This window comes from Aspergillus pseudoviridinutans (assembly GCF_018340605.1).
Source record: "Aspergillus pseudoviridinutans IFM 55266 DNA, scaffold_7, whole genome shotgun sequence".
Lineage (NCBI taxonomy): Eukaryota > Fungi > Ascomycota > Eurotiomycetes > Eurotiales > Aspergillaceae > Aspergillus > Aspergillus pseudoviridinutans.
In genome coordinates this window covers 2,235,700-2,262,831 of record NW_025091287.1, presented here as the reverse complement: position 1 = coordinate 2,262,831, position 27,132 = coordinate 2,235,700, and the positions used below count along the sequence as shown (strand labels likewise).

General features: G+C 47.4%; 13 protein-coding genes across 13 annotated transcripts; 6 read left to right on the top strand and 7 right to left on the bottom strand.

Annotated features, from left to right (window-relative positions):
* Positions 1-2,207: 2,207 nt before the first annotated feature.
* Positions 2,208-3,002, top strand: Asppvi_010111 (uncharacterized protein; the record flags this gene model as incomplete). Its single annotated transcript, XM_043305957.1, has 2 exons — positions 2,208-2,230; positions 2,282-3,002. 2 exons carry the CDS (start codon positions 2,208-2,210, stop codon positions 3,000-3,002), a joined length of 744 nt encoding a protein of 247 aa, XP_043161892.1.
* Positions 3,003-5,046: 2,044 nt separating this feature from the next.
* On the bottom strand, positions 5,047-5,581 carry Asppvi_010110 (uncharacterized protein; the record flags this gene model as incomplete). The annotated part of the gene is made up of 2 exons (XM_043305956.1): positions 5,047-5,083; positions 5,136-5,581. 2 exons carry the CDS (start codon positions 5,579-5,581, stop codon positions 5,047-5,049), a joined length of 483 nt encoding a protein of 160 aa, XP_043161891.1.
* A 1,699-nt stretch (positions 5,582-7,280) lies between these two features.
* Positions 7,281-7,931, top strand: Asppvi_010109 (uncharacterized protein; the record flags this gene model as incomplete). Its single annotated transcript, XM_043305955.1, has 1 exon — positions 7,281-7,931. One exon carries the CDS (start codon positions 7,281-7,283, stop codon positions 7,929-7,931), a length of 651 nt encoding a protein of 216 aa, XP_043161890.1.
* A 1,017-nt stretch (positions 7,932-8,948) lies between these two features.
* On the bottom strand, positions 8,949-9,848 carry Asppvi_010108 (uncharacterized protein; the record flags this gene model as incomplete). Its single annotated transcript, XM_043305954.1, has 3 exons — positions 8,949-9,314; positions 9,568-9,690; positions 9,759-9,848. 3 exons carry the CDS (start codon positions 9,846-9,848, stop codon positions 8,949-8,951), a joined length of 579 nt encoding a protein of 192 aa, XP_043161889.1.
* Positions 9,849-9,854: 6 nt separating this feature from the next.
* Positions 9,855-10,770, bottom strand: Asppvi_010107 (uncharacterized protein; the record flags this gene model as incomplete). The annotated part of the gene is given in 4 exon segments (XM_043305953.1): positions 9,855-9,969; positions 10,241-10,480; positions 10,492-10,598; positions 10,750-10,770. The coding sequence occupies 4 exon segments, from the start codon at positions 10,768-10,770 to the stop codon at positions 9,855-9,857; spliced, it is 483 nt and encodes a 160-aa protein (XP_043161888.1).
* Positions 10,771-10,869: 99 nt separating this feature from the next.
* On the bottom strand, positions 10,870-12,202 carry Asppvi_010106 (uncharacterized protein; the record flags this gene model as incomplete). Its single annotated transcript, XM_043305952.1, has 2 exons — positions 10,870-11,115; positions 12,173-12,202. The coding sequence occupies 2 exons, from the start codon at positions 12,200-12,202 to the stop codon at positions 10,870-10,872; spliced, it is 276 nt and encodes a 91-aa protein (XP_043161887.1).
* Positions 12,203-13,035: 833 nt separating this feature from the next.
* Asppvi_010105 (uncharacterized protein) lies at positions 13,036-14,204 on the top strand (the record flags this gene model as incomplete). Its single annotated transcript, XM_043305951.1, has 2 exons — positions 13,036-13,745; positions 13,805-14,204. The coding sequence occupies 2 exons, from the start codon at positions 13,036-13,038 to the stop codon at positions 14,202-14,204; spliced, it is 1,110 nt and encodes a 369-aa protein (XP_043161886.1).
* A 1,879-nt stretch (positions 14,205-16,083) lies between these two features.
* Asppvi_010104 (FAD-binding oxidoreductase) lies at positions 16,084-17,689 on the top strand (the record flags this gene model as incomplete). Its single annotated transcript, XM_043305950.1, has 2 exons — positions 16,084-16,368; positions 16,433-17,689. 2 exons carry the CDS (start codon positions 16,084-16,086, stop codon positions 17,687-17,689), a joined length of 1,542 nt encoding a protein of 513 aa, XP_043161885.1.
* A 1,323-nt stretch (positions 17,690-19,012) lies between these two features.
* Asppvi_010103 (4-hydroxybenzoate octaprenyltransferase) lies at positions 19,013-20,038 on the top strand (the record flags this gene model as incomplete). The annotated part of the gene is made up of 1 exon (XM_043305949.1): positions 19,013-20,038. One exon carries the CDS (start codon positions 19,013-19,015, stop codon positions 20,036-20,038), a length of 1,026 nt encoding a protein of 341 aa, XP_043161884.1.
* A 723-nt stretch (positions 20,039-20,761) lies between these two features.
* On the bottom strand, positions 20,762-21,312 carry Asppvi_010102 (EthD domain-containing protein; the record flags this gene model as incomplete). Its single annotated transcript, XM_043305948.1, has 2 exons — positions 20,762-21,064; positions 21,127-21,312. The coding sequence occupies 2 exons, from the start codon at positions 21,310-21,312 to the stop codon at positions 20,762-20,764; spliced, it is 489 nt and encodes a 162-aa protein (XP_043161883.1).
* A 773-nt stretch (positions 21,313-22,085) lies between these two features.
* Positions 22,086-23,085, top strand: Asppvi_010101 (SDR family oxidoreductase; the record flags this gene model as incomplete). Its single annotated transcript, XM_043305947.1, has 4 exons — positions 22,086-22,127; positions 22,180-22,448; positions 22,513-22,829; positions 22,895-23,085. The coding sequence occupies 4 exons, from the start codon at positions 22,086-22,088 to the stop codon at positions 23,083-23,085; spliced, it is 819 nt and encodes a 272-aa protein (XP_043161882.1).
* Positions 23,086-24,027: 942 nt separating this feature from the next.
* Positions 24,028-25,111, bottom strand: Asppvi_010100 (aldehyde reductase II; the record flags this gene model as incomplete). Its single annotated transcript, XM_043305946.1, has 2 exons — positions 24,028-24,323; positions 24,376-25,111. The coding sequence occupies 2 exons, from the start codon at positions 25,109-25,111 to the stop codon at positions 24,028-24,030; spliced, it is 1,032 nt and encodes a 343-aa protein (XP_043161881.1).
* Positions 25,112-25,558: 447 nt separating this feature from the next.
* Positions 25,559-26,441, bottom strand: Asppvi_010099 (cupin domain-containing protein; the record flags this gene model as incomplete). Its single annotated transcript, XM_043305945.1, has 4 exons — positions 25,559-25,598; positions 25,685-25,972; positions 26,057-26,182; positions 26,245-26,441. 4 exons carry the CDS (start codon positions 26,439-26,441, stop codon positions 25,559-25,561), a joined length of 651 nt encoding a protein of 216 aa, XP_043161880.1.
* Positions 26,442-27,132: the final 691 nt, after the last annotated feature.

The following is a 27,132-nucleotide window of genomic DNA, read 5'->3' as shown; positions in this document are numbered from 1 at the left end:
TCAGAGGACTTTCCAAGGGGTGCCCCTAGCGGTTCCATTTCTCTCTTCTTTTCACACTCTCAAAAAAAGCATCGTAGCTAAATCGAAGCGGGCCTTGAGATTGCTTCTGTTCATTTTCTTGGCCAGCGGTGTTTGATGGGCGACTCTGCGTAACGGCCGAATCAGGTGGGACAAACAGGTTGGCGTCCTCTACGGGCTCTTCTTTGATGACCGTCTCGTCAAGATTTAGAAGTTGGCAGCAAATAGGCCGTGGGATTCGGATCTCATCAGGAATCATGATCCATATTAGGGTTTAGGGGAGAATTTTCTTAATGGAGAATGCCGTTAAGAGTTTCATCAAGCTCTGTTATCCGATGCGCGAGTACCAGAAAATAGAAAGATTTGGTAGTTGGAGAAGGTTTAACTTTGAAATTGGCTCATCGAGAAAGATCATTGCTATAGGACTCATGTGAGTGACCCATACTCTTAATTTTATTTTCCAGTTCGGCGATGCGATTTTCTAACGTCGATACTCTTTTTTCTTTTCGGGATCGATACGCCCTTTGCGCGAGACGAAGCTGGGTTCGGCGGTGCTGTGACTGAGTTAGAACCTGTTTGGGGGGCGGGGGGGAAGTATAGAAGCTATCCTCGAAAAAAAAGGAAAAAATAAAAAGTATAAGAATGAGAAGTTGGACCGATATAACAAAAATTAGATAGTTGATCGATGGGGGTGGGAATCCTACCTCATTGGGTCCTGCATTGTCAAGATTGATTATTTTTCTTGGCCTGCCTCTCTTTCGGGCGGGCTTGCTCTCTATCTGCTCTCCTGGCTTCATCCCAGAGTGTCTGGGGGAATCATTAGTTATGCAGCCCTGGTGACAAAGCATCCGATGAAGATTGAGCAGTGAAAAAACTGTCATCGTTCTCAACCTTATCGTATATAATGAAAATCCCCCGTACGGTGGAACTCGATCTTCAACGCCGCGATTTTTATCCTGAGCTTCTGGGGTCGGGTATATTGAAGCAGACAGCGCCAGCAATACACTTGGCGGTATCGTAGCAACCAAAGTTTCTCGGCTTTGAGGCGGTGATATCATTCGTTGCTGTCTATCCTGAGCAAGAATGGGTAGATTGAATTGTGATGTGAACGATCTCCCGGATCGGGTCGGGCGGGAATCTCGAGCTGGCATGATCCTCAGTTTCCCAAGAGCTGGTGTTTGTTGAAAGGAGTGTTGATAAGTAGACTGTTAGGATTAGTGGCCAGTTTACACACACGAGATAAATTGCCGAACTACAAAGCAAAAATAATAAAAAAATAAAAAAAAATAAAACCTATACTGGGCCGTGACCAAGCAACGCCTGGCTATATAGGACAAGTCTGAGGTGGCGTCCGAATTGCCGTGCGGTGCCGCGGACTATGCCTGTGATACAAACTCAGATGTTATAAAACCGATGACGCCATAACTTAATCCGGGGTTAACTATTGTAAACCATATAATATAGTGGCAAACCGTCTCAAAATACCAATGACGCAGTAGAAATTGATTCGCCAAGAGAATCAGGAGGCACACCCTGTTCCCACGCATTCCCATTGGGTTACTCCCATAACGAATTAGTGTCGTTCGGTGAGATGGGAATTACTCGGGACACCATGCGTGCAGGGAATTATTAAGGGCACAACAGCGCATATCCAGCCTTCATATTGTGTGGCTCGGGGATAAAGAGGGAATATAGTCCCTGTAGAACAAGGCTGCACCATCGAAGGGACTTTTGAAATGAGGCATATCTGGGCAGCTGTTGGTGATTGGGAAATTATAAACAGAGGCCAGCAATACTCCACGGTATCGAAATCGAACTTTATACCGATCCTACTACCTAAATACAATTATAGGGTCCGTCCGCACACTGAAAAAAGTCTACGTTGTTGGAGGGATTGTGAAGACATTCAACAAATGTGGAACCGAGGTTCCATGGGGAAAGATCGGGTTGCCGTGGTCTCCGCCTCGGGAAAGCTAGATTCCTTGATTAGAAGATCTGGTTTCTGGTGCAATCCCGAACTTTGGACCATTTTGCTGAATTATGACTCCTCTTTTTGTTTGGTAAGTTAACTATTCAAGCTATTTTCGATTTGTCAGCAGCGACAGTGTCATTAATACTTCATCAGTTTTCCTTCCACATCGGCTGTCTTGTATCATATTAGCATTCCAGGAATACATTCGGAATACGAAATGGCAGAAAATATTCTCCAAAGGTTAGCTTGATGTATGACTGGCTTTTGGCTCAGAATTGCTGACATGATCAGGGTTGACCTCTTGTCTGCGATCCTGGAGGCTCACGGCGGAGAAGCTCGCTTCAATGAAATTAAATCTATTGAGGCCACCTTAAACCTTTCAGGCTTATTATTCGACTCCAAGGGTTACCCAGGTCACCGCCAACTAACAATTACTGTTGATCCACATTCTCCTAAGACCTTTTTTAGAGGACTGGGACATAATGTTGATGAGCTCTGGGCGTACAGCCCAAAGAAGGTCTGGACTGAGAATGCTGACGGCTCAGTTATTCAAAGTCGGGACAGTCCACGCGCGGCTTTTGTTCACTTAAACTCGGAGTCTACGTGGGATGACATGCACTTCCTGTACTTTGTTGGTTATGCTCTGTGGAATTATCTCACAGCACCCTTCCTCTTCAATTGGCCCGGGTTTCTCACTCGGGAACTGGAAAACCACGTCGAGAACGGTGAGACGTGGCGAGTGTTGGAAGTGACCTTTCCTGACGATATTCCAACCCACAATAAAATCCAGCGATTTTATTATGACAACAAATTCATGCTGAGGAGACTTGACTATGCACCGGTGGTCCTGGGCGGCGGAAATGCGTCACAATATATGTTTGACCACCAAACTATCGGTGGTTTGGTATTTCCAACTCTCCGTCGAGTGGTTCCTGAAGCTCTGAGTGGTGTTTTCGGGCCAAGGCTTGTGTTGATGGATTTTTGCGATATAACTATCAGACAGCATCTCTGATACGTGAATGAAGTGTAAGACACGTCTGATCAACGTTGTACGATATTTCTTTGATCGTTGGCAAGCGTTACAAACTCATGGTTCGCTAATTGAGCTCCGATGGCTTATATTTGCGTAAATCTTTTCATTGCTGCATTTTCAGTAACATGAAGCTGGATGTAACTACTCAAAGCTGCGAACTGTTGGCAGAGTATCCGGCAGGCGTGGCTTCATCCGACATCACGTCAGAGAGTTCTTACCCAATTGACATCAAGGTAAAAATAACACTAGTGATATTATTCTGAGCAATATGCGAGCAGGAAGGAATAAGGTTTCAGGGGAATAGTTGGCACGCTCTCTTCCTAGCTAACTGGGATCCAGTTTGTTGAGGCTTATAAACTGACGCCCAGGAGGATAGTAATCTTTCATGTTTGGCTCCTGACGCATGAGGCGGTTTTCATTGCGGTTGGCTCTGGACGATATCCGGAGTCAGCAAACATCCAAGTACTCTTAACCCGACAGTTGTCTACGGTTGGGCCGACCAGAAGATGCGAATATGGTATGGAATCCGCAGGGTCACTGAGAGTAGAATCTAAAGCTCGGAGATTGAACCTAGCCTTCTTCTACTTTGATTGTTGTGTTCCAGAGTGTCTGTAGTGGTGGCAGGGCCATTTCTGTCAGTTCTCATCTTGTGTCAGCTTGTCATATCCTTTTATATCAGCCTTTTGAATAACATAGGCTTGTAACTTGGCTTCCTGTACCGCGTAACGCTTAGGGAGTCGTGGCATTCTTCGATATTTTGTTGGCTTGTATCTTTCTACTGCTGCGCCCGGTTTGCTTTACCTTCTGCGGCATTGCTGTTCGTTATTTATTCGTTCTCAGCTGTTTCTCAAGCTTTCTATTCACATAAAACTGCCATATGCAACCGCCATTGTATGCCAGCGGGCATTTCCTGTAATCCATATAAACTAGCACTATTTAACACATTAGTTTTTCCATCACAATAGCTTTAGAAGGCTGTTTCTATAATGTAGACATATATATGTGTCATATGGAATAGAAATATAGCATTTCCTAAATTTTAGAATTTTTTTATGATTAGTAATGTAGTATTAGTCTAAAATACAAAAAATGCAGCTGTAAAGAACATTACCTTTGGTCTCTACTTAATATATATATTTGACATGAGAGTCCTTTGTATACCAAGTGTTAACTATCTCAGATCTTGTTGAGATATTGAAGTTTTGGAAAGTGCCATTTTATATAGAATACAGGAGATGGCGGCTGGCATACACCTCCTAATGATTACAATTATAATCATTAACAAAGCCTGTTTTATCCCACCGTTGGCGCTCAGTATTTGCTACTAAGTTATGCAGTTCTGCTCTTGTGGTCACAACTGGTGATTATTATGCCATTATAAAGGACTGGGTAGTTGCAGAAGGGTATAAAGATATAATGAAGTAGGTGAATCTTGACATGGACTATTTTCAGCACTTGCAGCCGTTTTTGCAGGGTTTCAGACTTTAAAGGTGAATACATCAGAATGAGTTTATACTTTTGACTCCTTGGGGATATAATTTCGGCCTACCAGGGTTAAGACCTGATACCTTAACATACTATGGAGTGCTAGTACGACACCTGTTGTTAGAAAGATTAAGTGCTAGTAGGATGTCTAGAAGGTTCTGTTTTTGAATATATAAATGACTATGATTTTCCTGATTTTCCTTATGAGAAAATCATGGTCTTTTGCGCGTTGAGCAATACATGAGCGCTAAATTTGGTGTGTAGTTGAAACTCTATGTGATAATAATATTTGACTGTCCAGCTGAAGTAGATAGAGAAAAAAAATGTACAAAATTAGCTTTTGTACTGTTATAAAGTAGAATCAAGGGCAATATTATCATAATATTATCCTATTATTTTTACTCTTAAAGAATATAAGATAGGTTATATGCAGCCCTGTATAGACAAACCAATGGTGATATGTTGAATACACCAGCCCTCACATCACAGCTAGTTGAATGGCTGTTCATACTATTACCTGGTGTTCTGCTGTTCTTTTTTACAGCAGGAATTCATGTGTAGTCTTCCTCATACGGCTAGCAGGCTTAATCAGTGCAGGCTTGAGATTATTGGCTCTGAGAGACATACCCAGTCCAATACAAGGTTACAGGGAGCTCAGTGCCAGCTTTACAGGTCACTGGATTTGTTGGAGGGTTCCCAGAACACCAGGTCTGAGATCCACATCCATTTGGTGAAACATTAACACATCCAGCGAAGCCATTGCCAATTGGTTGAATGACGTAGTTGAATGTGCCTTGATCACCAGAGACATAGCTCACTTCTACCTGTTCATTAAATTTCACATCCGCAACCGGTGCGCCTGGAACTGAGCGGTACTGTCCAGGCGCAATATTGAAGTGATCTCCCTGTGGTTCTACATCCACTTGGATGTCAAATGGAGCGTTGTTTTCAATGTTAACAGTACCAGCATCGGCAGGATAGATTGGACGAGAGAGATATTGCCGCCAGTAGTAGGCTGGGTTTCCCAGGGCAGGGCCGACAAGAGCTGCAATTGAGAGCACTGAATACTTCATGTTGTTGATTTGTTCGAGATGAATATTAAAGATTAATTCAGATCAATGTTAATGGGATAAGGATGGATCTGAAGATTTCGCTATTACACTACCTTAGCGAACCCCTCCCTAATTTATATATTTGCATCTATGCGCAGAGATTCCAATGTGTGGTTAATCATGACCTCAGTGAAACACAGTCTCAGAGCTTAGAGGTTAAGCTTGCTCAGCTCAATGGTTAACTACACCTAATCTAATATAAACTTTCGATACATTCTCCCAGAATACTTAGAAGAAGAGGCGATGTACTGCAAACAGCTGTTGAGCTCCTAAACTAAGTGTCATAGACTACTGATAACGGAGCCATGTATTGTGTAGAGATCACCGCCTGTCATAGGCTATAGGGGAAAACCATGGTACGTGTCCATGCCCACGCCAGCAATCTCCGACCTTATTTTTCTCTTCACTGATAGCAGGACTCCCAAAACCCCTAAAACTACATCCCTTTTACTTTTAGCCATTTTTCGTTGATTTATGTTGTGGTTGGGAAAATCAGGACCTCGTTGGCGGGGATGGGCCGATATTTATCACATGATAATTATCAGACCGTTACCATAGTGTAAACCTTATCTTACCTAAACCACAGTCATATAACTTAAGATCAAACTTTCCCGAAAGGTATAAGGCGGTATTTTAAATCCTGAAATCGATTTATAATGGCGTTTAAGAGCCCTGTAGTGAAGTAATTATGTCACTATTCCTGTCTAATAGGTAACTAGTTTACAGATGGTGTTACTAACCCTCAAATATATTGTTATTAGATGATTCTCCCATCATCTACCAGGGATGGCGACTTCAGTAAGATTTAAGGGGCTTTTCAACCCCACACCTTTCATTTTCGAACAAAATGTGCCCTATATATCACCACATAGATTAGATCTTTAGTTGATAATTATTTCCGCATTCTAGACTGGCAATGAGCTTAGTCTAAACCTTACAGAATGACAGACTTTATGACAAGTTTCTATTCTTTATTTGACCAACCACAGCTCCAAATAAGTAATAGCAGTCCTGTCCTAAACATCCCATGAAAACATATATTCTAGGTCCAGATTCGAATTCTACCAGGATCAGGCGCTATAGTAGACTTTTGGCCATGGCCGCATCGCCCACCGTCACAGGTGGCAAAAGATGATGGACCATAAAAGTTGTAGTACATGACATAGCAATTGCCGCAAGCGGATAAGCTATGATAACCTCTTTACACTGGGAGTGCCCACTATTAGCCATCTCAGCCGGATAGACAGCCAAAGAAGAGGGAAGGGAAGAGAGTCACACCACTCCTATTTACTTGATCACAACATATTTAACGTTCCACATCTATTGATTAGGGGTAGAATGCCCAGGTGACGCTTAGACTCTCTCCTAAGTGACTCTGTATGGAATAAGAGGGAATAATAAGATTATCAATGAATGTGGGTGAACCATTGCTGTCTAACAGGGCCTTAACTAGGTTATGCTATGTTATAGTGGTTGCATGTACGCTTTGTGGCAAGTGTAGAATAGGTCTTATGATCTACAACAGCTCAGTCTTACATCTACTTAACCAGATACTTTCTCTATATAATTAGGAAGAATCGATTACTGCTGTTTATGGAACGCGGATATCGTCCCAGAGCTTCCTGAGCAAAGCTGCTAAGATCATTCTCTCCTTCTCAATATGAGTTCTGCCGACGCCGATTCGCCTGGTAACAGGGAACGCACTGCCCACTCCGGCATGCCATCACAGCCACAGGCTGGTGAAGGCGCATCCCTTTCACTAGCCGATTTCCAGCTCTTGCTAGGAACCGATACAGGAAGCACCACAACCCCAAGAAAATGGTATTCCTGGCTCCTATGGTGGATGCAAACAGAATATCGACAACCGCAAGATGCCATGGCTTTATACCCGAAGATCCTCAGGGAAGAGAAGTCGACATTGCGACAGCTATACGCATTTGATATGCTAGTATATGCATGCCTGGTTCTACAGCTAGTAATTGCCTCAACTCTGGTCATCCTCTCTGCAGTCAGCGGAGATCACCATATTGTTGTTGCAGTCCTGGGCGCTATTACTGCACTTATCACCGGTGTGCTGTCCATGGTCAAGGGTCTGGGGCAGCCTATGCGATTACTTAACTATGCTGATAGCCTCAAGAAAGTGCGGGATGATATTGAATTCTGTGAGAGTGGACTGAAAACAAGAGCCACAGCAGTGACCTACAAGCAGGTTTTAGATATCTGGAATAAGTATGTTTCTGCGAGGGACAGCCAGATGACAAACCGTCCAGATGTATGGGCTCCTCTGGAGAGGGATACCAGGACCGCTTAACTCAGAATGGCGAGCCAGAATGGGCCTTTTGTAAGGTAGAATAAAATGAGACTGTGTTATATAGCTTTTGAAAAGGGACCTGCAAAATTCTGCTAGCGACAGTTTTAATGCTGAATGTATGGCTAGCTTCTACAGTGATCTTTTGAAGTGACACTGCTTGCTGGGGATGTCATATGAAACCTATCTTGGTATCTAGCATACTGCACAGACTACTGATTAGGAGATCATAATACATTAGAACTCATGAACTCATGAACTCATACTGGAAATGATGATGGACTCGCTTTATCCTTTCAGGATTTGAGCATAACGATGGCACTGTATCTAGGTGAATTTCTAAGAGTAATTAGATGCGGAATTCGGAGCTGGGGATTTGATCTTCATTAGGTGTTCAGGACTGCTTTAGGGAGGCTCAAGATTCTTGACCATCATATTAAAATCACACTGATCCAGCAGTTCTGAATGATTTATGGAAAGCATTCCTCCTCCTTGATATCTGCGCTTATCTAGGACCTAATGGATATTAAAATGTTCTGACGTAGCGGGGGAAGCTATCAAGGATACTCCTGATGATATTGATTCACTAAATTCTAACTTATTGCAGCCCAGAGGTTGGTGATGATTCTGTAGAAAAGCAGAACTCGAAATAAAATCAACCTGATAACTCTAGCCTAGTCAACAGTTGGACCCTACCTCTGCGCTGACTCGTGATACATCTCTCTAAGCTAAACCCTTACTCAAACTTAAGTACAGTCCTCCATGCCCGTGTGTTAGACCTACTGACACGGTAGAGATACAGATGTAAAAAGGCCTATCATTTTGTATCCAAATCATATAGAATAAACTAACCATTCATTAGTAAACCATGTTAGCACATTCTGGGAGTGGATTACTGCGGTAATAGAAATAGGTTCAGCCCTCATGCTTTGTTTAGCTTAACTAAGAGCTCCATGCAGGTCGTGCCAAATGGTCTGGACGATACAGTAATAAACTGATTCGCCTGCTCAGGCCGGAATTTTAGTCGACTGAGAAGTCATGCCTGATGACTATCGCGCGGACGTGGGCCTTCAGAGCTGAAAGGTGGTCGCCGCCTGTAGCCGGCGGGCCACTATTAGTGCCAGTAGCAGCAGAGCCGGCAGGAGTAGAACCTGCAGGGGCTGGGGTGGTGCGCACAGTAGACACTGACCTTAGCAGGTGCGGCCAGCGCCTTCTGACCAGCTGCCTTCCCAGCAACGAGCCTCTTGATGTCCGAGTCCACGCCGTTCTCGACGCCCGACACGAGCGCCCGCAGAGAGCTACGCTCCGGATGTTGATGAACTTGCCCGCATTGTCAGCGGCCCAGTGGGTGAGGTCCAGGGCGCGGGTGCCCGCCGGGACAGCGATCTGGGCCCCTCTTGGCCAGGGACAGGTCCGCCGTGTTGGCTTGGCGGCCGCGAGGGCGGTGCTCGTTCACTGTTGTTTACTTGCTGCTAATTATGCTGTGCTAAGTATGCTCATAACAATGCTTAAAGCCCTGTTCTTGGCATGCGTGGCTAGTCCCACTGTGGTAGCTGTGTTATCTACTAAGGCCTTATTATGTGTTCATCAGTTATCTGCTGCTCCCTAATAGAGAGGCGATGACACCAGTGCCACTCACGTTAACAGATATATACTCGGCTGCAGTCGGAACAGCCGACGCCACATTGAGTGTCTGCTTCACAACCTCCAGTGAAGCCAGCAGAGCTGCCTTGAGAGTGTAGCCCCCCGGAAACTTGGCGATCTAGAGTTGTGATCAGTCAGGCGCAAAAAGAGAATTCCGTAGGACGATGAGGATGGCAAAAGGCTGACGGCTTCAAGGCTGACTGCTTCAGTCTCTGGGTTGAGCCAGGGCAGGGCCTTGGGACCGACTTTAGACCAGTCGACTCTCGTCATATCCATCTTGCTCTAGTCCACTGTTTCGGGGACAAGCTTTCCCCAGGGAATTGTTGAATAGTCAAATTTGGACCGGTCCATCTTCCGCGGGTCCATCTCGCTCAGGGTAACCTTGTAAAGATCCAGTCTACTTTGCTTATGTGCCAGGGGAACAGAAGAAGTTTTGATGCAACATACTGTTGTATCCGTTGATCCTGCTTTGAGCATCTAGGATTGACTTGAGAGCACTTCCCAATTCGAGCTGCATAGCATCTGCGCTGCCAAATATGTTGATTAGCAAATTTTGTCGTCGCTAAAAAAGGGGACGAAAAGATAATTGTTGGGGGGCCCGCCGGGGTGTTTGGGGGGGTGTGGGTTCTAAGTCTCGATGTAAGTAACATCCATATATGGCAACTCACCCTTGGCATCCTGCGCAGCCTTTTTGGTCTCGTTCAGTGTCGCGCCTGACTCTGCCTCGGCCGATATCACCCGTCGTGTGCTCTATTGACGGAGGCGGCAGCTGTGTCGTTGGCTCCTCCAACTTGTTTTCTGCGGCGTTGTAACCCGCCGTCGCGGCATCGATGGTGGCCTGGAGCTTGGCCCTCTGCGCAGCTGCATCGTTCTTGGCCTCGGTCAGCTTCTCTCGGCGTTGCCGCTGGCTTTGTCGTACGCCACGTGTGCCGAGTCGAGCGTCGCCTGGGCGGCCTGCAGCTGATCAACAAAGCGTTTCTGCGAGTCGTACAGCTTGGCCCTGGCGTCGCTGATGCCCTTGTCTACCTATGCTTAACCACGGGGAACTCTAAGTCTGCCTGTGTATGTAGTCAAGGATGTCCTGCTGGAGCGTAGCAGAGAGGGACAAGTCGAGGTTGGAGAGGTCTGATAAAAATGCCGTGCCCCACATCTTGCCCTTGAGGTCGAGCTGAAGCACCTCAGCGAAGGTGGTGGTCATGGAGAACCGAAACTGGGGGCTGGGCAGGAGGTCAGCGTTGATGAAGGTGGTTTGCTTATCCAGACCGCACAAGTCAACGTAGCGGTCAATCGCGATGCGCTAAGTGGTGGGACTGATCTGGACCTGCCGCGACGGGCTCGGACCCGAGGCCCCCTTGATGGAGAGGGGTCCAAGCGAGAGGCCATCCATGCTGGCCTTGAGGTCGATTGTCTGTCCAACCTGTGCGTTCACAGTTGCGTCTTTCCCGAACAACACGCCGGAGGCCTTGAAGCTCGCGCCGGCCGGGAAGAATTGATCCTCTAGAAGGACGCCCGACGGGAGGTGGAAGTTGATATACCGAAATTGCTAGCAAGTCAGGCACAGACGGGAGTCTTACCCCGGCGATGTTCCTGGTAAACGAGTTTAAGTCCAAGATTCAAACAAAGAAGTATTTAGGATGCGTAGAGCCTGAAAAGAATTCTCTTAGTGAAGAAGTGCTCTGGGTGTTGATACATATAATCTCCAGAGTTGTGTCCAGAAAATCATTGGGATTAACTATGATCCGCCTGTCTCAGGAAATGGCAGTCTAATATTGTGTGGTATTTCTCCAGGTGTTTAGGGGTTTCAATATTAGCAAACACGCTATTGGTTCACAGGAGAATAGCACGGTCACACGAGCACCATGTCAGCGTCAACCGAGATCCGCGTGGGCATGCACTAACATTGGACAGAAGACAGATCAAGATTAGATCTTAAATGGAGGATTCCTGTTATGATATGAAGTTCAGACATACCTTGTTAACCAATGGTGCTGTATTGATAGTTGATCACTTATGTTTATCTCCCACCAGCGACAAAACAGCTGTTGGCTACGGTTGCATAGGAAGTATCTAAGTTGTTGTGATTGAGCTCGCGGACATCTCAACGCCCAAAAACTTGACCCACAGGACACCGCCTTAGATAATCGCAATATATCCAAAAGGAATTATGGCAAGATTCTCAGTATCACTAACATACTGCAGCCTTTCATAAATATCGGCTTTTTAATCCTCTTCCGTGGATTGTGGTTCCAGCCAGATTAAATCTTACTGTTGAGCCTTACGTATCATCTTGACTCCAGATGGACACCAGAAAACACCTCTGCATTCAAGAAACTGTGGGAGTGGGATACAGAAGTGAGAAGTTGCCATTTTGCCAGTTCAAATGTTGCTTTCTTCATGCTGTTTGTTAAGTGTGCGTGGAACCTTCTAGGAATTCCAGACTTCTAATTCTAGGCTCTTGTATCCGTCTTACAGCTTATAAAAAGAAACTGGTATTACGGTGGGTAGGTAAGAAATGTGCTATACTGCCATATAATACTATTACAGTTTGAAAGAGCATCTCTATTTTCCAACATGGAAAGCGATCTTGGACTGTACTGTACTTTCTCGCAAACAAATTCAAAGCCTGCCATGTTTCCAAGCTTACTAGCACGAAGGTTATGGTGGAAACCAACAGAAGGACGAGTTATTGTTGGAAAAGAGCAATTCTGTTTTTCTTCCTCACTCAGCTGTCAAATATCCTTGACTAACGTTCTACGCCACGTTCTGACGCACATGCTTCCTTCGCTCCATCATCTGTTGGTCGAAATGTATTACGTTGGATCTATAGCCCGCGCTTCAGAGAGTACCACGACGTAAAGCCGCCGAATAAGCACTAGTCTTCAGATTCGGAACTTGAAGTTGGGCAATTATACATGTCAGGGCACTGCAGCCGCATAGTTGTTATTATTAACACCATTATCCAAACCATTATTATCATTTTTCTCTAAATGTTTTGATGTGGATTAGGCTGGAAAATTGACGGAAGAGATAGGAACATGAAAAACAAAATTGGTTATACTCTGTACTGGTTTTATTAGGGGTTCTATGTTATTGCTCAGTTGTAACAATGAGGGATTGGCAGGCTTCAGTTAAATGTTGTGTGTTCTCCTGCTCTGAAGGCGGTCATGCTAAGTTTCCTCCTGCTATTCATTGAATCAACGCTACCCTGGCATCTTACAGTTCAGAACACGTCAGATCACAATGGGTTCAATCGAGTACAGGGAGATCCCTCAGCTCACACCCCTTTGAACGGATTGCCCCAAAAGGCTATGTCCGTTACATTTTCCTCTTCCAACTTGGAAACAATTACAACATCGACAAGGTCTCTCGGGTCCTTCAAATTGGCTACGAAACTCTTGCGATAGAGATTCCAGAAGTTGCATGCGAGTGTATACCCGATACCTACATTCAGAAGAAAGGCGTTATGAGATATCGCAAAATAGAGGGGGTGGATGCTGCTCGGATTGCTGTCCAAGATCTGCGCGATTCGTTCCCATTGAGCCTTGAGCAGCTAAAGGGCAAAGGCTTCCCCGTATCATACTTCGATGCTGAGACTTTCTGCCCCGGGCCAATCTGGCCAATCCCTGGAGAAAAGCTTCGCACTTCTCTCGTGCAGGCTAGCTTCATTCGAGGAGGACTGATTCTGGGGTGGAATCTTCTGCATTTGAGTGGAGATGGGACTTCATGGTATATCTGGACTAAAATTTGGGCAGACGCCTGTCGTCGAGCTCAGGGATTCGAGGGTGAGTCCCTGAACTTGCCGGAAGAGATCTGGGGAGACCGTGAAAGAGTGAGAAAGTCATCGGGTCGCAATGCTGGAAATACCAAGAATCATCCAGAGTGGACTATTCTACCTTTCACACCAACATCACCGCCGCCGAAGATGATGTCTCCGAATCATCGAGGCCAGATTTTCTATTTCTCTAAAGACTCCTTGAAAGCCTTGAAGGCGGAGGCTTCACCTGCAAATGCGACCGAGTCTCATGGTCAACAATGGGTATCTACTAATGATGCTCTCTCGGCACTGCTCTGGCGTACCGTGATGGCTGCTCGGATCCCCCTAGAAATATTGGAAGGTGATCCTACGTCTGTCTCCAACATCGCAATTGACGTCGGCTGCGAACGAACCCAAAGGTTCACCCAAAGACTTTAGGTTGTTTCATGGAATACATTGCAGTATCGGCACCTGTTAGAAAGATTTTAAGCACCCTCAAAATCGCGGATTTGGCGGCGATGATCCGCAAGGCCATGCTGAATGCTAATGAGGAATGGACAGATGATACTATCGCTCTCGAGGAGCAGATTGAAGATGTTGACCGACTAATTGCCACTGCTTTCCTTGATGTCCCTGGATTCAATTGCCCCCAGAGCTCATGGATGAACTTTGACCTATATGGTCTTGAGTGGGGTCCCGTACTAGGAGACAGAATTGAGGCCGTTCGTACGCCGCATGTCGGTATTGTTAATGGCCTTCAAGTCGTGCTTCCAAGGCTACCAGATGGAGGAATGGAGGTCCTTGTCGGCGTGGAGGGAAATTTCTTGGATAAGCTCCTAAAGGACCCATTGTTTACCAAATTCGCTGTTGCCAGATAAGGGGATATCGATCATGATTTATAATGAAAATCATGTACGCACTGGACACAGAACTACAAAGACGGTGTAGTTGAGCTGACCCGGTTGTGAGGAATGAGGATTTGAGAATCAGGGAAGACTAGAGTAGCTTGATGGAGGTATTCAACATACAAGAGCGTTATCTGATATCCCCTGCAAAAGAAGCAGAGAGTACATCACGTAGAGTAACAAGCCTCCCCTGCAACCACCGACAAAAGGGCCAGCCTGACCTCCCACAACAGCCAACCAATTTTGTTCCGCCCTCTGAAGCTGTTCTCAATCTCCAATTTCCATCCAATGACATACGATGATTCGCTAGTTTCCTACAAACGGAATCCAATCTACTCACCAAGAGAACGCTTGCTTCAGTAGGATCTGCCATCAGTATGTTGTCTGCATCAGAGTTAGCCAATGAGCCATGAGATCAGTCTGAAGGGTCGCATGCCTTGCAGACCTCCCTGCTGCAACACGTGGCTTTTGGTTGCCAACATTTTCCAAACGGGACCGAACAAGGACGTGCAGCAATGAAATCATGACGAAACGGAGTTTAGGGGCCAGTAAGGCACTGAGAGTAGGCGTGCATGGACGGGCAGTTCATGTGCGCGATTTAGCCTGAGCAATGGTTTCGATTAGGCTTCAGGGGCGCACTCAGTCCTGGGAGAAAAATGCTTCTTACAGATACAACAGGCGAAGGAGGTTGCATGGATCAGTTACCACCTGACGCTTCCTTGTCGCCACGTGGACGAACAATACTTGATATCCCTCTATAGGCAGGGTGCCTGATTACGTATGACATTGTAGCCAGGGTTTCATGTCAAGCTTTCTAGCAATTTCTCTCTTTAGTGGTATGATTCTGCAACAGCAGGAGATGCTGGGTCATCCACGTTTGATAACCTTGCATACGTGGAATTGAGAGCGCGTGGGTGGGAACGATCAAAGGGGTCCGGGCGCTCACTTACGCTGTTTGTCAGAATTGTGTGGTTAGACGTCCTTTCAGCTAGACAGGGGATCAAACAAATATTTTAAACTTGCCATTTGTAAGAATTCGATGTTACACTGCATACACGCAGTCCCAGCGAATTGGTAATTCCCTTGTCCATCTGATTCTGATAGGTCGGATGGCTAATTTTCAGCCTTGATTCAGTACCATGGTCCACCACCTAGTAAAGGCTAAGCATGCGCATTGAATCCTTCTGATGCTAACATAGGCTCATATTATGCAGAGTGACGGTGAAATTCTAGAAATGGCAAGTTTATTACCCCTGTCCGTCGGATGCCACTCCAATAGGAAGGTACATTCTCACTCATGAGTTTGATGGACCTTTCGCTCCTATAGCTTTGTAATCTAATTACATAACTTACCAAATACACATATTCCATGATACCGTCTTTTGAAATACTGTTGCGTAATGCGAGCCCTTACATCGCTGTACAAGTTATGGGTACATTGTCTCTGTGTTCCATTTCCATTCTCGGTTTCGCTTTGCCGAACTTCACAGATCTAGAACCGCCCCTCTGTCTGCCTAGCGCTGACCTGCCCTCATCCCCCACGTGGCTATTTCCAACAGTTGGATGTTTTCAGCCCCATCTGTCGCAAGCTATACAGGTCAACTTGAAGGCTAGTTAGTATAGGGGTTTCGGGGACCATTTTCAGCACACAGACTCCGTGGCTATGGTGAAGGATTTGGTTCCTACCCGCGTCTTGATCCTTTGAGGCAGCTTGCCAGCGGTTGCCTTGCACAGCCATGTATTTAAGGCCTAAGGGACACTTCGGTGCTCAGTGGAAAACCGAGTCATATAACCTCTGTTGCCCATAGTCCCGATACTGCTGCAAAGTCGACCACCAAGACAAATTTTACAAATGAAGGCTTCTTTGCTTTCTGTATCTTGTTACTTCGGGTTCCTCTGGACCCTCGTAGCTGGTGCCAGCATCCCCAGATACTTTCAGAAACACGCGATCACCCGTCGTGACTTGACCAGCACGCAAGTCCAACAAGAGCTCGGCGGCCTGGTCTCCAACACCACCCTCATCTTTGGGCCGGATGATCCGCGCTTCAACAATGTCACTTCCAGGTGGACGGACTTTTCTAAGCCTCACATCCAAGTTGTAATCGAGCCAGGACTTGAATCCGATGTCCCGACAATCGTGAGACCTATGACTACCACCCCTACAAGGAAGTCGATCCTGCCTGCTGACACTGATTCCCAAGGTCCAATATTGCAACGAGAACAGTATCGACTTTCTGGCCGTCACCGGCGGCCACGGCCTCGCGGCAAGTCTTGCCACGTTTAATGGCATCCAAATCGGTATGCGGCAGCTCAACAACATCACCATCCAACCCAATGGCAAGTCAGCCTGGTTCCAAGGCGGCCTTACCGTGCTCCCAGTCATCCAATATCTTTGGGACAAGGGCTTTGTCACCACCACTGGCGGGTGTGAGTGCGTTGGCATGCTAGGCGCCGGTCTTGGGGGTGGCCACGGTCGTTTTGAAGGTCTGTACGGGTTGATTAGCGACAATATACTGCAGCTCAACGTTGTCTTGGCCAATGGCTCCACCATCCGCGTCAACGCAACGAGCCACAGCGACCTTCTCTGGGGTATGAAAGGGGCCGGTCACAACTTCGGCATTGTGACAAGCTACGAGATGAACATCTTTCCCCGGGGCCCTGACACCTGGCATTACCACAACTACATCTGGCGTGGCCAACAGTTGGAGACTGTCTTCAATGCCCTCAACGTGTTTCATGGCAACGACACTACTCCCGTCAACATGGCCTTCAACGCCGGAAGTTTCCTCATGAACACCACCATAACTAGTGAGGAGCCCGTTCTCTTTTGGTCGTTTGCCTACCGCGGGACCGCCGAGGAGGCCGAGAAATATCTGGCTCCTTTCAATGCTATAGAGGCCGTCTATGAGGAAATGGGCGACGTGCCTTACCCGCAGATCCCCAAAGCGCAGGGCACCAGTATGACCGACCCCATTTGCCAGCATGGCAACGTGCACAGCACGTCCACGGTATTTCTGCGGGTCTGGAACGCGACGGCCGAGCGCCTCATCTTTGAGGGCTTCAAGCAACGCGTGGCCCAAGACCCAGTCCTTGCGGCCGGGACCAACATCATGCACGAAGGCTACTCGACGGAGGGGGTCGAGGCCGTGGCCTCCGCGAGCTCGGCCTACCCCTTCCGCTCCGACCGCCACCTGACGCTCTTCAACGCGATCGTGCCGCACAATGACACTGCCCGCGAGCAGGCGGCCTGGGCCTGGGCAGCTGAGGTCCGCGACCAATGGAACGCCGGCCAGCCGGGCCGGCTCATGGACGCTTACGTCAACTACGCCAACGGCTTCGAGACCCTCGAGCAGCGGTACGGCCACGAGAGCTGGCGCCTCGAGAGGCTGCGGAGCCTCAAGGCCCAGTACGACCCCGACAACCGCTTCCGCTACTACAACCCCATTGTCGTTGATTAAACGGAGAGCAGAGCCCGACCAGGTCCGCTTCTTATTTTTATTGAATGGCAGGGATTCTTGTGTGTCGGAATTGTGGTATAAGATTGTAACCATAGAATATTAGAGAACAAAGCTTAAATTTAGTTATCAATAAGCAGGCTAGTCTGCAACATCATGGGCTTGTCAAGGTTACAAGACCAAGTTCCAATGACTAGAGACAGACAATTCAGGAGGCTTACAAGACACTTCACGTTCAGGAGGTACAGAGGTCCAGTTCGGTTTAGTTCAATTTCTATTATAGCTAATGCAGCTGCCTCACAATATTCAGGTGTTAGGTAGTAAATACAGGCGGTACAAGAAGTTTATGTAATTTAAATTACTGTATTTTAAATTTCGCGTATTGTATTATGCTTCACCTGCGTTGTGATATGCGGGCCGAGACTCCACTAGCCCAGATTATCGAATCCCTTTTACACCCGTCAAGCACTCAGAAAATCATGTCTGGTTCCTGGCGGGTACCTACAGTGGGTCTGCTGCCCATTTCCTTTTTTCTATGCATGGGGCAGCTCAGCTCTGGACAGTTTGTGGGCCGGTCGTGGTGGGGAGAGCAAAGGATCCATTTCTGCAGAACACTCCACAAGTTGGGACCGGGTGCTCGGTGCTTGATGGCGCCCAAAGCATCATCCTCTTGCCCGCATTGGCGTTGGTCGTCGACATCTATTGGGTGGGACAAGGGCAGGTCATTCCGCAGGTGAACCGGAGACTGTTATAATCCAGGTCTTCAGGATTCCTCCGGTCGTGGATATGCAGGTAAGACGGAACAAGCTCTATAAGGCAACTAAGAATCTCGGCCAGACTGCCACATTTATGCTACGTAACCCTTTTAGGTGTATTGAACCTTGAACAGTCTAATAGGAAGTTCTTTAGTGTCCATGATTATGGCCTTCAGGATTCTTCCCGTCGTTTCTATGCATGTAAGAGGGATCAAGCTCTGTAAGGCAACTAAAATTCTCAGGCCAGACTGCCATGCTTATGCGATGTAATCCTTTTGTGAATGTATCCCTGATCGGTTGCTCTCGGCAATATCTTGGTCCGAAAGTGTTTATAGGTTCATCTGTAGCAGATAGGGAGGTTATAATAAAGGATAAAGCTGACGATAGGTCCCCCTCTAGGTTCAGTACTGCTACGATAGCCCTTCCTATTTTGATCCTGCGGCCACTGGCTCTCTCGGGAATTGCAACATATTACCCGTCATCACACTAATTCTCTCTACTATCAGCGACCTGGCAATCCTACGACAATTATACCCATCATAGCCCGGACGGTACCACTTCCTCTGCTGCCATGAATGAAGTCAAAGGCTACAGCAAGCCAAGTCATGGCCTCTTTCGCTTCATACCAGATGCATGGGTTCCATACGCCGAACTCATGCGCCTCGACCGTCAGGCAGGGTTTTGGGCCTTCTACTGGCACTACTTGATAGGACTTGGTTTTGCCATCAATATCCGCCCATTCTCCAGCGATCTTGATCTGGAAGATCTTTTGCTCCTTGCAGCGTACTTGGCACTATGGGCTACCGTCTTCCGCGGCATTACCTGCACATGGAACGACAACCTAGATCAGGACTTTGATCGCCAGGTCGCTCGCTGCCGAGTCAGGCCCATCCCACGGGGTGCCGTCACGACGCTCCAGGCGCATATCTTCACCGCCGTACAGATTGCCGTTGGAGCCTGCATCTTGTACCCCTTCGGCAGTTCGACGTTGATTCACGCCACCGTCGACGGCGTTCTCTTGTTCATCTACCCCTTCCTAAAGCGCTGCACAAACTACCCCCAAGTCGAGCTGGGATTTGGACTGTCTTATGCCATCTTTCTGGTGACTGCGATGGTCGGGAAGGATCCGTTGGCGCCTCTGTTGGACCCGTCGTTGGATCTCTCAGCCCGCGTGTCCAAGGTCGTCGAAGCACCACTGGCCCAGTCAGCGGCATATCTATACATCGCTGGGATTATCTGGACTGTCATCTTTGACACCATTTACGCTCATCAGGATTACCTCGATGACCTGAAAGCTGGTGTTAAAGGACTCGCCGTACGCCTTGGAAGGAAGGGAACGAAGCCAGCCTGCTACATAGCGGGTGCCGTTCAGGTCTACTTTCTAGTATTGACGGGCCAACTGGCAGGGTTTGGCGCAGCATACTACGCTATATCGTGTGGCGTAACTGCTCTACTGTTAGCAAGGATGATTTGGGTTGTTGATTTGGAAGATGGCGACAGTTGCGCTTGGGCGTTTGGTCCTGGAAGTGGTTATGTGGGCACCGCAATCTGCGCTGGGCTTTTCGCCGACTTCTTTTCGAAGAAGTACGGATACTAACTGACCGGCCACGTCGTAGGATATAATCTTAGAGACGGGGCGGACACTTGAAGCAAGCATCTTGACATCGGTTGGAAGGGGGCTAGGCGGGGTTTCCGATCAAGATCAAATAGTTTTAGATAGGGGTTGAATACAGAGAATGCGCGATATACCATGTTAGTCACTTGGTAATTTCAACACCATGAAAAAGCGCAAGACTTATTTGTTTATATAGACTTCCTAGCACCCAAATCGACCTGCCGGATTCCCGGTCTAGATATACGAGGTAGTAGAAAAACTCGTCACGTTCGCCCTGTCCCTAAGAGACCCCTTCACCACCACGACTTGCCCAGGACCTTATCAAGGGAAGGTTGTGAGACGTAGAGAGAATCGAATAGCATGACTGGATGCCCAATAGGTGGTGACAGCAGAAAACAAAATTAGACTCGACGCAATGTGGTAACACCAGTTATATACCAACTATAAACCAGCCTTTAGGTGATAGACACTTTAATGGATCTTAATGACTATCAGTAGATGATGAATATATAAATCTATAAAAATATGCAGATATTTGTTCTAGCTTGAGGAACTGCGGTTGTCCAAACAAATAATCACATATAACTTTAGGAAACAAGCACTAAAGGGATTTATTCACTTCTGCTTCCATTGTGCGGGTTGCTTGAGTCGCTTGCAAATAAACAACAGGGACAATGACTGCTATCATGTTTAAGTATTAAGAGGTCAGTCGAAGCTGGCGCTGACCCTGCTTCTTCTTCTTCGTCCTGCTACGTTCACGATAGCCCCGTATTCAAAGTATGTCGTATCATAACCGATACATATAGTAGATTTAGACGTATCAAGCCAGTCATTCCCATCCCCAAGGACCGTTTGAATCCATTCTGGATCAGACGCGAGGTTCTTGATGCTCTCTAAGTCATAGACCCAATACTCCAACACGAGATCGCAGTCGTTCACCTTCCAGCCAGGCCGCACCTGATGCACATCGGCCTGGAAGGCCGTGTGGACTTTAGGATCCGTCTTTTGCTAATCGTCACAAGGTGTCAGTGAGCTCTTCCTGTCGAGACAGTTGTCTCACAACCACTCACAACTGCATATTTCAGGATACTGTGCTTCTTCATGATAGGAACCGCCCGAGACAGAAACTGGTTAGTGAACCAATGCATAAAGGCTTCCTCAGATACACCATCTTTGCGGTGGAGTGCCGCTGTGTACTTGATAGCGCGGCCTATTTTCGTCTCCAGAGAACATGAGGTTATCTCGTGCAGGGCCATCCTGACTGAGGGTGATTCACAAAGCAAGTCTTCCTTCTCACCTCACTGTAGTAGTCTGTGGTCATTTAGCAGGGTAGGTAATGAAAGACAATAGTAGTAAGGCGGGGGAGGGGGCCGGAAACGCATATGTAGGTAAGGCCTTTTCCAAAGGGTGCAGATGCAGGCAGGTGGCATACACACACCCTCCTAGCTGGCTGAGATTCAGCTCTTGTTTCTTTGTGATCGTACTGCGGGAATTGGCATGGTACTGCGCCATGAACAGTTCAATTCTAAGTTCAATTCTAAGAACCCTGCTGTTGGATGGGCATGTTCATGTTCTTTGTTACATGGGTTATCAGCACAAGTGCTTACTCCGATCGTCCTAATTTAGAGGTGCGGGTCTTGCCTAGTCAAAACCATGTTCCATATCCTCCACACACATCTTTTTCCATGTATTGTAACAGCTTGGTAATTTTTATACGTGTAACATACGCTGCATGGCCTACGTCAAGAGAGATTAGAGGCAAGTCCTCAGGGGATACATGATACAAACACCAGGCTTAACAAACAAAGGACTTCCATCCAGCAGCATCTAGACCCATGGGTCCCCTTCCATCCTATTCTATTATTAACCAAGCAGTATTATTAATCACCTGGCACATGATATTGCTGTTGTTTGTCGACCTCCTTTCTATTGCACCATTGGAACTATAAAAACCTAAACAAGCTCCTTATCGCATCCTACAGACACACACAATTCAACCTGCTTTGGTATCATTACTCATTCACTCAACATGTCTGTTTACGTTATTACCGGAGTTTCCAGGGGAATTGGGGTGAGTCTGCCTTCTACCCTGTGACGAATTGTCTTTATCTAATCCAGTCTAGTTTGAGTTCCTCAAGCAGCTTTCGGAAGACCAGAATAACCTGGTTGTTGGTCTGGTCCGTGATAAGGCTGGCACTGAGAAGAAGGTAGAAGCAGAGCTGGGCAAACGTCCAAATCTCCATATCGTCCATGCAGACCTCACCAAGTATGCCAGCCTGAAGCAAGCCGCTGCTGATACAGCTGAGATTGTTGGTGAGCGTGGGATTGACTACCTAGTGGCCAACGGAGCATTGGTGTCTGAGTTGGATGCCTATGTACCAATTGGTGCATTGTAGGTCTACTTCCCTCTGGTGACTGTCAAGGCTGGTCTGTGGTTAACACTATGTGTTTAACAGGAGCACTAAGCCTGAGGAGCTGGATGCTGTTTCATCACAGCTATGGCAGACTAATGTTGTTGGTAACATCCATCTCTTCCATCTCTTCCTCCCTCTTGTCATGAAGGGCAAGATCAAGAAGGTCATTACCATTTCCACTGGTGTGGCCGACCTTGACTTGACCAATGATCTAGAGATTGATGTTGGTGCTTTATATGCTGCCTCTAAGGCTGCTATGAACATCATTGTGGCCAAGTTCAATGTACAATATAAGAAAGATGGTGTGCTCTTCATGGGTATCAGCCCTGGTTTGGTGGAGGTGGGCCGCTACGCGGATGGTATGTATCCCCTTCCTGCCTTCTAAGTTGCAACATCTGGACATTATATTAATGCATACCCACAGCCACCCCAGAGGAGATGCAGGGCTTGATGGGATTCATGGGCAAGCTCCAGACCTATGCACCTCACTTCAAGGGCCCAATCACCCCGGAAGAATCCGTCCGCCATGTCAGGGCTGTCTGGGAAAAGGCCAGCATTGAGGGTGGGTCTGGTGGTGCGTTCGTCTCGCATTTTGGAAACAAGCAGTGGGTCTAAACTCGGGGTTCCGCTCCATCAATCAGATTCACATATTGATGTTTTTATAATACCTGCATCTATGTACACTTCACAATATAAGTGTCAATACAATGGATTCCAGATGTCCATTGATGAGTGTGAGTTGAGATGTGCATGGCAGGGCCACCTTAGTACCATGCAAAGTTTTCATACACCACAAGTCACTTCCCACAAGAGCCCGTCCTGGGCATGGAACCACAGATAGAATATTCCGAACATGGAAAAACACATAGCTGGAAAGTACTGTGAAACGCAATGATTTACCAGTACAAAAGCAATTGTATTAAGCGACTGACCGTAAGACCAAATCCCAGAAGCACTCTTAGTCAGACGGCAGCATCAACAGTCTGTAGCTGCCACTATCATGATGAAGCTGGGCCTGGTTATCAAGCAGCGACAGGAGGAATTACTGGTCAGTGCATACATCAAGAGCTTCGACTGAAGTTAACTCTAGCACCTCTTGTGGAGTGGTTTGTCTTATTGATAACCGTCGGCAAAGTCAAGTAGTCGTGGCCTGGGCTGGCCACCATCCCACATGAGTCATGATCACGACCCATACCTCGATGGCCCCATGTGTGTTCCCCGTCCCGCAGATCAGTTCCTTCCGGAACGGTGCGGTGCCGAAGAACCTAGATACAGAGACACGAGGTTCCGCTAATGACGTATACAATATTACGTGCGGGGTAACCAGAACCCTCACCTGCAACAGACAAGAGAGAGAGTAAAAAAACGAGGCTAGTGGTGGAAGCTACTAGAAACATGATCATATTTAAACTTGCCACTTTCAAGAGATCGACGTTGCACTGCATAATACGAGCCCATGCATGCATCGTGATTCGGGTAGGGGCAGTAGGGCAACCAGACGGTCCAGACCCGTCCAAGTCCGTCCCATTGGCCGCGCGGGCCACATTGCTCCACATCTTACACAAGGTCTTCCGTGTTCCTCTTGATGCTTTCCTCCAAGCTGGTCCATCCTTCCCTGCCCATTTCGCGCAATAAGGCCTCGGCTCGCTTCCGAGGCACAATCTCGCTCAAATCCTCCTCAGCCTGGAAGTTGGAAGGAAAGCTACGGCTCGGATAGAGTTTACGGAGGATGGCCAGAACAGTATCCCCGTTCACGGGCTTGGCGAAGGCGAAGAGACGCTCGGACTGAACACCAGGGTGAATGGCGGCAGCCACGTGCAGTAAGGCGTCATCCTGCACATCGACAAAGTACTCTGGGATTCCGGTTAGTGCCTTTATTCTCCCATGTACATGAGCGGGACCTACGCGGTGTAATGCCCCCTAGGTAGTTGGTGTTTCCCTTGAAGAGCTCAGCAACGATGGCTGAGGTGGAGGGGTGGCCTTGGTTGGTGACATCAAGGCTCGCGCCGAAGTTCATGTTGGGTAGAACGGTGTTCAGGGTGAAACCAGGCTTCTTCTCGTCCATGAATTTCCATGCTTCTTTTTCTGCCAAGGTCTTACTGGCAGCGTAAACAGGCAACGCGCGTTCCGGCTCGTACGGCGGGTCGCGATACGCCAACTCCACAGCCTCGTCATTCCATGTATCGGTGGTAACCTTCACGGCACTGTTAGGCTTTGGGATCAAGGCGGCAGTGGAAGAAGACGTGAGGACGAAGCGCTTCACGCTTGGTTCCTGGGCGGCTGCTTCCAGTGCATTGACCGTTCCCGATATAGTCCCTGGGATCACGTTATGAGGATTCGGGTCCAGGGAGAAGATAGTTGCTGTATGGACGACAACCGAGACACCCTTGACAGCTTCGACAAAGGCGCCCTGTGTCACCATATCCGGCACAGCCACCAACTCGAAATTGCCTGGACCATACTTTTTGTTGAATAGGGTGCTGATCCAGGCATTCTTCTCGAGATTACGTGTGGTGCCGCGTACCTTGTAGCCGAACTTGAGAAACTGGTCTGCGATGTGAGATCCAATAAAGCCATTGACGCCCGTAATGAGCACCATCGAGCCTTTGGGAACGACAGGTTGTTCGATTGGGAGAGACATCGTCATAACCGGCTGTAGGGTAGAAAGTGTGCCAAGTGCAGATGAAGGAGATGCAAGTGTCAGAAGTAGGAGGTAGATTAGTTAAATATAGATATAAGAGGTAGGTGGGTACAAAGGTACTTGGGTATATAAGGTTCTACCTCCAGTAAAGACAGGAAATCCACTAGTAACCCCATCACATCTGTCCTGTATATAAACAGAATTATACCTAAAATGCCCTAAGGTCACATTTCATCTACTAAGCTCATGTGATAGCTGGTGAATATAGTCTAATGCTGAAGCACAGTTCAAATGTACATATTATTCTTCACGTAAGAAATACCTGAAGCAGATATATTCCAGAACTTTGGGAAGCGATGTGGCTCTAGATGGTACGACCCATTCCAGGATGCTTCAATTCGACATGCTATTTACGAAGCGGATGCTCATGACAACTGACTGAACGCTTCACGAATCTCTGGTGTACTCCGGATACGACTTCTCATACCTGATGTTCATAGAGCATTAGCGAGTCCGGGCATACACGTAAAAAAGTTAGATACCAGACAATCATGGGTTGGACCAGCTGCTTACCCTAACACTTTCTCTGCGAACCAGGCAAGCCCGCGGTGTACTGGAATGAGCAACCAGACCGGCATCCAATTCAGGAAAGGCGGGCACAGGAGGGAGGTTGCGTTTTCTGTGAAAAGAATGATTTGGAGAACGGACGGCTTCAGGCCGGCCTTGAGGCAATCGTCGAGGTAGCCTGAAAGGTTGCGCAGGAAGTTCACGTCAAGAATATAGTCCTTATCCTTACAGGGATCCAACCAGACGGAGAAGACGAGAGTCTCCGTAGACGATTTATGAAACCAGAACCGATGGCTGCAAGTCCAGGCAGCTTCTGTCAGTCAAAATGGCTCTCGAAGCAAATCTGTGGGACATCTTGCCTGCTGGGTTACAACTTACCGCGTGCCGGCAGGTATGTGGAAGACTCCATCATCCTTGGTGACGGTGTATTCCACTCCGTTCTTGACTATACCCAATACACCCTGCTCGACCTTGAAGTATTCGTCCTGTAAACGATGTATATGTCTGCCACACCAGCTAATCAGATTCGTTCCGTGATTATCATGATCTGATCTTTTTTCACTTACAGTGGGGGTCCAGATAGCCCGGCACGAACGAGTGCATTTTCTATGTAATGCGTCTCTCTGACAACCCAAAGGCCGTCCGGCTTTGAGAGAGGCTCGTACAGCGCCGCATTACCAAGATGATTGAAAGACGGTTGGGAATTGTTTCTGGTGCGTTTCTGCGGTCGCGGCGAGAGCCACTGTTGCCACGCTGACACCATTTCGAAAATGATCAAAAAGAGGTGACAAATGGAACGGATGATAAGACTACAAGCTAGCTATATGATGGAAATAATTCTTAATGTTTGGTTACCTCCATAATGAGATCTGTGTTATATGCCTCTTTTTTATACTTCATCCCATGGTTCTTTACGTGCCTGTATCTAGTAAGTCCGCCCCGGAGACCCTCCGGCCAGCTGGAAGCTTCTTCAGTGAAGTACACTATTCCCCTTTGACTGCTCATTAGGCACATTAGACTGTGGTAACATTAGTCACCAATTAATAAGCGTGCATCCAGTTTGAAAGATCCGGGCGCCACTAGCATATACCACCAGCTGGCGCATGCATTAACCTATTGCTAGTGCACAGATAGGCCCCTACGTAGAGCATACTCTCCATCATAAGCCAATTCAGCTGCCAAGAAGATACTTGTCTTACAACGCTTTTTCGATCTCACCTGCATAATATGATTGCAGGGGCATAATTACCCATTCACACAGAGCTGTTGGAACAGGCACCTGCATGTCTGTGACCCCTAATAACTGCCGCTGGTACCTGCATTGGACGACCTCAATACCGCCAGAACGCCACCTCTGTACGCCACGACGGGATCATGAGAGGTTCTGAGGAAGTCAGCGAAGGCTGGTTAGAAACGGCGATGACGAAGGCTTGGAATGCTCCGTTGGTCTGTAT